The 11964-nt window shown below is 41.1% G+C and overlaps 1 protein-coding gene across 1 annotated transcript; it reads left to right on the forward strand.

Moving 5' to 3' along the window:
- Nucleotides 1-856: 856 nt before the first annotated feature.
- LOC306866884 (somatostatin receptor type 2-like) lies at nt 857-10971 on the forward strand. Its single transcript, XM_079412302.1, has 2 exons — nt 857-938; nt 8874-10971. Exon 2 carries the CDS (start codon nt 8921-8923, stop codon nt 10046-10048), a length of 1128 nt encoding a protein of 375 aa, XP_079268428.1. The 5' UTR covers nt 857-938; nt 8874-8920; the 3' UTR covers nt 10049-10971.
- The last annotated feature ends 993 nt before the right edge of the window (nt 10972-11964 follow it).

Below are 11964 nucleotides of genomic sequence, written 5' to 3' on the forward strand. Positions count from 1 at the left end.
TTCCTAATTAGTTGGTTCAGTTGTGTTTGATCAGGGTTGGAGCTGAACTCTGCAGGAAGGTAGATCTCCAGGAACAGGGTTGGACCCCTGGCGTAGATGGAAGGTGAATGCTTTTTGACGCGATCGACCCGAGTTCGAATCCTTTTTTTTGCCTAACTTTTTTCTCCCTTTTCAAATCTCATATTCAATAAAAATGAAGGAAATAATAAAAAAGTTGAAAATAAAGTGTCGGGTAGGGTTAGGGTAGGTATAGGTAGGGTTTTATTGTCCCAATAAGGTGGCATCCATTTAATAATTTGAATTAAAATTATAATTTACACTTAATACGTTATTATTGTGTACAAATAAATTATTGCGTAAGTTATTATTGTGTTTTATAATGTACAACAATACTGAGGTGCAGATAATTGCCTCTATTTGCAATAAGTAGTATAAATAATGTAAATCAGGGGTGTAGAATGTAGAATCTATAGCTATTTGCACTTAGTGTAAATAGCATATTGTTAAAAAATACTGCCATTTTCACTTGGTGTAAATAGAATCCATTGCTATTTGCACCGCTGCCATCTGGTTTCTATAGGGAAGATATTTTCAAAAGCATTCATATACTCATTGTTTTCACAGTGTGCACACAAACAATATCAATACTACACAATACACAATGTATATAGAATAATGTTTTACAGACACCTTAGTGATGAACAAACACCCATCCTACAGTAACTTCACTCAGACACAGTAGCATAGAAATGCTCTCTTCAATACAGGCATACACAGTATCTCTCTCTCTCTCTCGCTCTGAGAGGCTTGTCTCAACACAGGGTCAAATCTCTTCAGTTCAGATCAGATCAGATCATGTGTTTGGATATTCCACATGTGCTCTTCAGCAGAACCATGAGCGGATCCCACTGTACTGTACAACACACATCAACATGAAGGTAAGAATGACTTGCTCCAAAAGTATATTTTTAAAATATTTTGTCTATCAGAAAATTCAGTAAATTAAACATGAATACTTATGTTACTTTCTTCAAAGTAACAATGGATATTAATATAGAACACTGTTTTCTGTTTCAGAATATTTTCTACATAATTTTCTTATTTCTATGGCCACTTTGTATGAATGAACCATAAACTGAGAGAGTTATACTAAGCAACGTCATTGAATCTTCATAAAACTTACCTTCATGTCTAGATAGAATATCCACTTTTCCACTTAAAATTTCTTGTTTTTTCTAAAGAGACTGTAATTAATGCTACAAATTAAACTCCTTGCATTGACATGAGCAGCTTTGGACTGTCAGTGAAGTGACAGACACTTTCAGTCCTGGAGCTTTAGTGGTTAATATTAGGATTAATGCACACATGCCCTAGAAAAAAAAAATGACAGCCATAAATGGGTCTGGATCTGAGAGGGACATTGATTACTTTGCTTTTCAGCCTGTTTGCCCACCGGGGATGATTGTGACATACAGGACATTGCTCTCCCAAGTCAGTTACTAGACTGTGCACTGTATAGCTGTACAGAACAACATTAAAATAAAAACCTGAAAGCATTACTCTTTGACTGAAAGCATTAATCTTTCACACAAACTAAAGTATACAGGACCATACCATCTTAATTACAGCTTGATTGGAAATTCAGTGGTTGGCCTAAAAATATGAAAATTGAAATACGGTAAGTAATGGCTACAATCACACTGCCATTCAATAGTTTGGGATCAGTACGATTTGTAATGTTTTTTAATGGAGTCTTTTATGCTCATCAAGCCTATATTTATTTGATAAAAAAGTAGTATTGTGAAATATTTTAGCAATTTCTATCATTGATTTCCTGTTTTAATATACTTTAAAATATAATTTATTTCTGTGACGCAGCAATGAATTTTCAGCATCATTACTCCAGTCTTCAGTGTCACATGATCCTTCAGAAATCATTCTAATATGCTGATGTTGAAAACGCTCTCGGTTATTTATGTAACCTCGACATTGCTATGGGAAATACATTTTCCTCGAATACTACTGAAGCCTTATTGAATCAAGCCGGTGAAACTGGCCAATGGCGTTCAAGCGCGCAAAATATGAGTGGGAATCCCACTCTATATAAGGCGGTGCTTGTACGTCATCCATTCAGAATCTTTGACTGAAGCAACTTGCATTCTAAGACCCTGTGCTCGGTGACACGGCAATAAGAGCAATGTCTCGTTCCCTCATTTCGATAGAATATCCACCTTTCCACTTAAAAGTCTTGTTTTTTCTAAAGAGACTGTAATTAATGCTACAAATTAAACTCCTTGCATTGCATTCAATTCGGTCACTCTACAAATGCTATGGGAACGTATAAAATCCTGCAGTGTCACAGCAATGGAGCCTGGCTCGACTAAGTATGTCAAGTTTCACATCCGGAGCCGTAATGAGAGCGGCAATGATATTCTCTTAGTAAACACAACTCAGGTCTACAGGACCTAGTCGAAACCATGTAAAAGTCAGGGGGGGGGGGGGGGGGGCGCCATACAAATGTCCTGAATAGACATGCCACTTGCCCAGGAGGACACGAGTCCGCGGGTTGAGTGGGCCCGAAACCCTATCAGACATTCCGTGCCCTTAGAGCTGTAAGCCAAAGCAATTGCGTCGACGATCCAGTGCGACAGCCTTTGCTTGGACACAGGTAGTCCTTTTGTGCGTCCACCAAAACATACAAATAGCTGCTCTGAGAGTCTGAACTGTCTAGAGTGCTCAATATAAGTGCGCACCGCACGTACAGGACACAGCAGGAGTGTATTAAGCGGCTCTGTCCTGGTTGGTTTTTCGGGGCGGAAAGTAAATAGTGTTGTGACCTGCGCTTTAAATGGATTCGAAAGCACTTTAGGCACACAACCTTTTCTAGGCTTCAAGGTGAGTCTGCAATCACCTGGCCCGAATTCAATACAGTCAATTGAAAGCGCCTGCAGTTCTCCAACTCGTTTAACAGAGGCCAGCGGAAGCACGAGCGCTGTCTTATGGGCTCTCACGGGGGTCCCATGAGAGCGTCAATCACAAGCGCCAAGTCCCAAGTGGGTAGAGTAGAAGGGTGAGGAGTGTTCAGCCTTTTTGCTCCTTTTAAAAAATGTAAGATCAGGTCATTTCTGCCGATTGGGCAATTTTCGACGTGCGTGTGAAAGGCAGTTATAGCCAGTGTTGGGGAAAGTTACTTTTAAAAGTAATGCATTTTTGCAGGTTTTTCGACTTTATTGCACTGCATAGTGGAACAGTCAAAACACAAACATGACAATTGCTCTCGCCACCCGCAACAGGCAGGGGGGCATGGTGAGCACACACAGCGGAGCGAGCAGACTTCTTCAGTGGCTCGTCTTCAGCGCTGGGTGCAGCTCCGAGAGACAGCATCAGGAACGCGGCTTCGATTCCGGTGCCGATGGTCTGCCGTTTCTGTCAGGGAAGGGTCTCTGGCCCTTCGAGCCCTGATGGCGCTTCGGCCACGGTTGTCTTGACCTCTCCGCCGGCTCCTGTTCGCACTGAATAGTAGCGGAAGAGGCGTGCGTTCTTCCCGTGGGCTGCGCTGAGGAGGAGCGGGAACGCGCAGGAGGTTTCGCGCCGGCGCGGCTTTGGCAGGAAGTGGCTAATGGCTTTCGATTGCTTCTGCACTTCAACAAAGCGCTTCGTGAACGTCTCCAACCGCTGCTCCGAAGAGACCTGAGGGATACACGGGAACGTCCAGGGCCCGTATTCATAAAGATTCTAAGAATCCTCTCAGAGAGCTCCTATTTTAGCTTAAAAATTTCTAACTAGGAGTCTTAGCTTAAAAGTGATTCAGGACCAATCTGAGAGCAACTCTGAGCGAGGAAAAGCCAAAAACTTTTATCTTAGTGAGGAGGCGGGGCTGAGCCGGTTGCTAGGAATGACACAGTCTTTTGAAGACTGTGATTGGTTGGTTGTCAAGAAGGAGATAAAAGAGCGCTTTTAAGAGTAGGGTATATTATAAGCCTTCACTTTGAAATTACAGGCGTAATTTTTCCTCTCGCTCTTTCTCTCTTTCTCACACACACACACACACACATTATATATGTATATATATTCTTTATTTTTTATTTACCATGCTGTCATACTTACCGTGTTTTATAGGAAATGAACAGAGACATAGCCTAAAAAGTGCTGTAACAGACCCAAATCATCACTGCTGCATAGTTGCATTTTTCCAGTTACCAAATACGTTAATGTAGTGATTACGTTAATTTCTGGCGCTATAGCATTTCTGCGCGGTGTCGGAGATGTTTGCGTGTCTTTAATAAGATCGGTCACAAACATGATCCCTGCACGATCTAATGTGTAGAGTCTTATTAACTCACTGTCATGCATTGTGTGCAACACATCTCTTCTCCCTCTTCATGTTTTGTCCATTTTCTCCATTCCTATAGAAACTCTTAAGCCTCTTAAAAGTCCTCGTCCGTACTCCTAACAATTTTGGACCTTAAGACCTCTTTTAAGGGTTACGATGCTTTCTGAATTACTTTTTTCTTAACTAGGATCTTTTCTTTCATTTTAAGAGGGAACACCCACATTTCTAAGAATTTTCTTAGAATTTTGTTATTAGGAGCAACTCTTAGCACTAAAATTCTTCATGAATACGGGCCCAGGAGGGTGTTTTCTCTGAGTCGTTTAATTCGGACAGAGTAAGCCACAGGTGACGATCTAGCACCACGAGATTCCGATATCCATATTGTGGCCGATCACTCAAGCTGTCACCTTCGTCGCTCTGAGGGCCAGATCCGTGGCGCGTCAGAGCTTTTTAAACACTTCAGGGTCCAGCCCGTCCTCGTCCAGAGACTTGAGCAGCCTGGCCTGATATACCTGGAGTATCGCCATCACGTGCAGTACTGAAGCTGCTTGGCCCGCCGCGGAGAAAGCCTTGCCAGCGAGGTTTGCAGTGGTTTAGAGGGGAGAGACGTGTTGTTTCTCACTCTCCAGTTCTCCGCAGCTGAAGGACAGAGATGGGCATCGACGGCTTCTTCCAAGGTAGTTTGACATACCCCACTTGGTCAGCTCCATCCACAGAAGACAGGAGGGAGGATCCCGGGTTATGCACCCAACTGGTGAGCGGTACGTTCCGCGACTTTATCTCGTCGTGCACCTCGGGGAAAAAGGGGCCGGGTCTCCGCGGGGTGTCTTTTCGGCCGCAATCTGACTGGAGGTACCACTCGTCCAGATGGCGCCCACTCCAAACCGAGCTCATCCACTGTCTTGGCTAGGACGCTTAGGAGCTCAAAATCACTGTGATCCAGCAGGCTGTTAGACCACTCCTCTCTTGCAGACACTGCCACCCACCATGGCACTGAAAGACACCACATCTTGAGCGTCGGGGGAGGGGCGGAGATCAGTGGTCATAAAGCGCACTGGAATGGGACCTGCAGTAGGGGGGTGAGGAGTGCGTGAGCACTGAGCCGGCGCGGGCTAGTCACCTGATCCTGACAGATCCGCATCAGAAACTCGCGGCACTTTCCTCCTTGGCTCGAAAGAGGCTGCAGAAGAAGAGCGCGGCAGAGTTAGTTGGGCGAGTTCATCGCCTTGGACGATGGACACACAGAGTCTGAGAGTCCGGAGACTCATATCCCCGCAGTGGGGGCAGTCCGACCCCCCCAAGCGGCGCCTGTGCGTGGGCGCGACCCAGGCTGAAGACGCACGATTTGTGGCCATCAGAAGATTCGGAACCATGATAACTGGGTTTCTGCTGATTGGATTAGGCGTTGCCCTGAATTATCGGAGAATTAAGGAGACAGGAACAGCTGTCCAAAACCTCACAAGGCTGCCCGTCATGATTGAAGCAGTCGGCAGAGCGGTCGCCTCTGAGACAGAGACTATTAACCGCAATATGGATTTGATCACAGATAAGCTCTCGGCTTTGGAAAGGAAAATTGATGGACAAGGAGATCAGAATGGACAATGAGAATAGCTGTGAAATTAGGCAGCTGTTCGCCCAAAGACCAAACAATCTTATCTCTTTTCGGCTTCCCAAAACAACAGAACAGCTTGGCAAGGTTGTTCTGGAATCTAACTCCCCGGACGAATGCTGCAGGGAGACACTCTTTCTTCCCTCCCCCCCTCAACAGACACCTTGTGATTGTCGAGCGTTTGGGCTCCGGCCAAGGTTGTTTCCATGGCAATTGCTGTGTCGCAACACAATCTGCGGACTGAGACAACTTGTTTGGAGTGCCAGCGCGGCGGATCTCTAGGCACACGAACTTACACATACACACACTCATACGCTCATAGATACAGATATTCATTCACCTCCCTTTACCCACATCCAATGCCTTTGCCGCTTCTTCCCGTCAGTCTGATAACGGGTCTGTTTTAGCGCTGTAATGGCTGCAGACCGGATGGCTGGTCGTCTGAACTGGATTATTCTCTGCAAGTTCCTGTATTGACTGTGCTCTATGCTGAGGTTTTTTTTGTCTGTTCTCACACTGTACTCCCGTTCAGGAGCATAGTGTGAGGATTATTTTTTTCTCCTTCCTTTCCTCATGTTGTGCTGTATTTTTCTTCTCTATTGCATTTCGTTGCCTTGTATCTACATGTGCAATGACAATAAATTGAATCCAATCCAATCCAACCCAATTCGATTGGCTCCGCACAGGAGAGGCAATCGAGAGTCATCTTTGCTTCCGAAGCTCACCGGAACACAGCAGGTGAAGAGAAGGCGTGTCCGCTGCATCGTGTAGATCACGGTGAGTAGTCTTGTTGATAGGCTTCTTGCTTCTCGTAGAAGGTTGGCTGAAGAAAAAGATTCTGAATTGATGACGTACAAGCACTGCCTTATATAGAGTGGGATTCCTGCTCATATTTTGCGCGCTTGAATGCCATTTGGCCAGTTTCACTGGCGTGATTCCATAAGGCTTCAATAGTATTCGAGAGAAAATGTATTTCCCATAGCAATGTAGAGTGACCGAATTGAAGGGGAACCTTATGGTTTCCCTTACAAAACCATTACAAACCAGCCATTAACCATTTAAAATCATTACCAAATGGTTTCCAATTCGTAGTGTGTTTTGGGCATATTCCATTAGGATTTATTGGTTTGTATAGGTTTCTATTACAAATTTGTACTGGTCATGATTTGAACATAATGGTTTCCATTGCAGTTTTATATTGGTTGTGATGGTTCCATTAAAAAAACAATCGAAACCATCACAGAAATGTTTATGGTTTCCACTACAAATACCATTACAAACCATCAACTTTTAACCAATAAAACCATTACCAAATGGTTTCCATTACGTAGTGTGTTTTGGGCATATTCCATTAGGATTTATTGGTTTGTATAGGTTTCCATTAGAAATTTGTACTAGTTCTGATTTGCACATAATGGTTTCCATTGCAGTTTTATATTGGTTGTGATGGTTCCATTAAAAAAAAAACTATAGAAAGCATCACAGAATTTTTACGGTTTCCACTACAAATACCCAATTGAAGGGGAACAGTTGTACTGCTTAATATTTTTTGGAACCTGTGATACATTTTTCTTTGATTCTTTGATGAATAAAAAGTTCAAAAGGAAAATCATTTATTTAAAATAGAAATATTTTTTAACACTACAAGTCTTTACTATCACTTTTTACCCATTAAACACATCCTTGCTGAATAACATTACTTATTTCTTTATAAAAAGAAAAAAATGTTCTGACCCCAAACTTTTGAATAGTAGTGTATATTGTAAAACAAAATTTATATTTTGAATAAACACTGTTCTTTTTAACTTTTTGTTTATCAAAGAAACCTGAAAAAAGTATCAGTTTCCAAAAAATATTAAGCAGCATGACTGTTTCCAACACTGATAATAAATCAGCACATTAGAATGATTTCTGAAGGATCATGTGACACTGAAGACTGGAGTAATGATGCTGAAAATTCTATATTATTAAAGTATATTATAATAGAAAACTGTTATGTTAAATTGCAATAATAATTCACAAAACTAGATAAAAAAAGTTTGCCAAGACAAACTTTAAGTTGGCTTGAGAAAGTTTGAAAAGTTTAAGATGTTTAAAAAGTTTTTAAGTTTGATGGTGTTTAGTCTGAAATGTATAGTTTTAAAAGCTTATAGTTTGAATGTTTTGAAGGCAATACAGTCTGTCAGAGATAGATAGATAGATAGATAGATAGATAGATAGATAGATAGATGAGTGATAGATAGATGCTAAGGACCTCAGAGTGGTTGCTAGGATATTCTAGGTGGTTGCTAGGGTACTTGGAGTTGTTACTATGACGGTTGCTAGGCTACCTGGGGTGGTTGCTAGGGTGTTGCTATGCAGTTGCTAGGGTACTTGGGGTGGTTGTTAAGGCGGTTGCTAGGGTATAGCTATGCGTTTGCTAAGATACCCGGGTTGGATGCTAGGGTGTTGCTATGTGGTTGCTAGGGTATTCTGAGTAGTTGCTAGGGTGTTGCTATACAGATAGATTGAGTCAGATAATAGATAGATTAATAATTTTTTTCTGTATTTTTGATTAAATAGATACAGCCTTGGTGAGCAGAAGAGACTTATTTAAAAAAACATTAAAACTCATACTGATCCCAAACTTTCGAACGGCAGTGTATATGATAACTAATTAACTAAGTCTTTTGTGTAGAACTTATGAAAAATTGGTTTGAATAAAACACTTGACTTGCCGTTAATGTGAAATGTTCCACATCTGTCAGTTTGGTTGATGTTTTATTTAGGCAGTAGGACAGCTCCCTATGTAGGCTCTCACAAACAATGTAGCATCCTAGGTTTTGGAACAGAGACATTCTGTGTTGGTTGCATTAGGATTAGCACTGATAACAATCTAGGATATATACAACAGTATATACTTCATTGACCACCATATGTTTTTCCCCCCAGGCTGTAAGATGCACTTAATGGTTTTGGGAATCTGAGGGATATACATAATGGATTCCTGGACATTTTCGTTCTCACCCAGTAACCTCCCCAGCAATCTGTCTGGACTCCCCATGTACGATGGAATCATGCTCGGCAACATATCTGAAGAAGGCCTAAGAAATGAGACGGACCAGAGCTTGACCAAAACCAGCACGGCCATCATCACCTTCATGTACTTTGTGGTGTGTGCTATCGGTCTGTGTGGAAATGCTCTGGTCATCTACGTCATCCTGCGATACGCCAAGATGAAGACGGTCACCAATATCTACATCCTGAACCTGGCGGTGGCAGACGTGCTGTTCATGCTCGGTTTGCCCTTCATCGCAATCCAGTTGGCGCTGGTGCATTGGCCATTCGGCGCGGCTTTGTGTCGCATAGTCATGACTGTGGATTCTCTCAATCAGTTCACCAGTATTTTCTGTCTGATGGTGATGAGCATTGATCGGTACCTCGCTGTGGTGCATCCCATCAAGTCCACCAAATGGAGGAAGCCCCATGTGGCCAAGACCATTAATCTGGTCGTGTGGATGGTGTCGCTTATCGTCAACCTCCCAATCGTGATCTACAGTGGACTGATCACCAAACCCGATGGATGCTTCTGCACTATTGTGTGGCCAGAGCCACAGGAGACCTACTACACCACCTTCATGTTCTACACCTTCTTCCTGGGCTTCTTCCTGCCTCTGCTGGTCATATGTCTCTGCTATTTGTTCATTATCATCAAGGTGAAGTCCTCAGCAGTCAGGGTGAGCTCCGGCAAACGGAGGCAGTCTGAGAAGAGGGTGACACGTATGGTGTCCATTGTGGTTGCCGTCTTTGTGCTCTGCTGGCTGCCTTTCTACATCTTCAATGTGACGTCGGTCACAGGCACCATTAGCACCACACCTTTTTTAAGGAGCATGTTTGCCTTCGTCGTGGTGCTAGGATACGCCAATAGCTGTGCGAACCCAATACTGTACGCTTTCTTGTCAGAGAACTTCAAAAAGAGTTTCCAGAATGTCCTGTGTTTGAAAAAAGTGGGTGCTTTGGATGAGGGTAAACGCATTGACAGCAAAAATGACAAGGTGCGAATCATGAATGAGCCAACAGAAACTCACAACACACTGCTCAAAGGAGACCTGCAAACCAGCATGTGAAAAAACAAAGGTCATTGCTCAGCAAACTATGGATTTGGAATCAATAGAAACAGTTTTCTCTACAAACAGAGGAAGAGGAGTGACTGTAAAACCACCAAATATGGTTTCCATTTAAAAGGCCACTGGCTTAGTTTCCCAAAGTTACAAACTCTAATGGGTTTTTGGTCATCTTGCCATATTTTTCATTCATTGGTTAAAACCTGTAAATTACATATGGTGACATTTTAGTTTAGGGAGCAATTCTCACTATTAACTAGTTGCTTATTCGCATGCCTATTGTAAACATATTGACTGTTTATTAATACAAAGCACATATTCTGCATGAACATATTCTACATCCCTAATCCTAAACTTAACAACTACCTTACTAACTATTAATAAGCAGCAAATTAGGAGTTATTGAGGCAAAAGTCATAGTTAATGATTGGTTAATAGCAAGAATTGGTCCTTGAAATAAAGTTTACAAGTTCTTCCTTCTAAAACTAACTATTAACTTTGACTTTTGACTCAAGAAACTCCTAATTTGCTGTTTATCAATAGTTAGTAAGGAAGTTGTTAGCACAAAACCAGTCTCAAATCGCTGGGGTGTATTTGTAGCAATAGCAAAAAATACATTGTATGGGTCAAAATTATAGATATGATATAAATTATGCCAAAATCATTAGGATATTAAGTAAAGATCATGTTCCATGAAGGTATTTTGTACATTTCCTACCATAAATATATCAAAACTTCATTTTTTATTAGTAAAATGCAATGCTAAGAACTTCATTTGAAAACTTTAAAGGCGATTTTCTTAATATTTAGATTTTTTTTTGCACCCTTAGATTCCAGATTGCCAAATATTGTCCGATCCCAACAAACCATACATCAATGGAAGCTTATTTATTCAGCTTTCAGATGCTGTATAAATCTAAATTTCGAAAAAAATTACCCTTATGACTGGTTTTGTGGTCCAGGGTCTCATATATTGTCATGCAGAATAAGGCATTAATATGTGCTTTATAAGTACTAATAAACATCTAATATGCATGCTAATAAACAACTAGTTAATAGTGAGAATTAACTAAAGTGTTACCATGCATTATATAAAAATGTAACTCTGGAGCTGTTATTTATAAAGTATATTTATAGAGTTCTTTAAACAAATCATGATTATAAACAGAGGGACTAAGGTGTTCTCCAGTGTCATTGTGTTTGAAGAATGTAGTTTAAAAAAAAAAAAAAAAAGTATTCTTATTTTATCCATAGACAATAGCAAACAACAACACCATAAGTTCATTACACTATACAAATATGCTTTCTAATTTTGTTAAAGGTATTTACACAGTGTAGCCAGCGAGATGCTGAACTGGATTGTATTGTAATATGTATCACTCTGTTGATGCATTGTACACATGTTAATATTATTTTCAAGAGTCTGACATCTAACTAATCTGAAGAGATAGTTCATCCAGAAATGCAATATTGCTGTAGTCTTGCTAGTGGCAATTCAAGCCAAAAATAGTGCCATGGGTCTCTCTCATAATTTCTAATAACTGTGCAAAGATTATGGCCTCTATCCCTTTGAATCAACATAACGTTAAGGTCAGACAGTAATCTAGAGAGATTTTCCTCGTCTTAATAGAATGTTCATTTGAAAAGGGCTAAAGCATTGTCCTTATGTTGCTTCTGAGATCAGGCAGGGACACATGTATCATGATCTTGGATGAACTCGTTCATTCAGATCAGTGCTTGTAGATTCCAAACATATCTTGCCTTCTGAATACTCGCTTGTTTACACTGAATGACAGCACACATAGCAACATGACTAACAAAGACATTACAAAAGGCTTCATTTCTGTCAACACTTTCACCTTTTTGTCCAAAATCTTTCTCACTTTCTTTTTCATTTCAACTATTCATCTACCAGCCAT

The sequence above is a fragment of the Barbus barbus genome, assembly GCF_936440315.1.
Source record: "Barbus barbus genome assembly, chromosome: 4".
NCBI classification, from domain to species: domain Eukaryota; kingdom Metazoa; phylum Chordata; class Actinopteri; order Cypriniformes; family Cyprinidae; genus Barbus; species Barbus barbus.

Excerpts from the sequence above, each read along its gene's own strand:
- LOC306866884 (XM_079412302.1), top strand. The coding sequence starts at position 8,921 with ATGGATTCCTGGACATTTTCGTTCTCACCCAGTAACCTCCCCAGCAAT.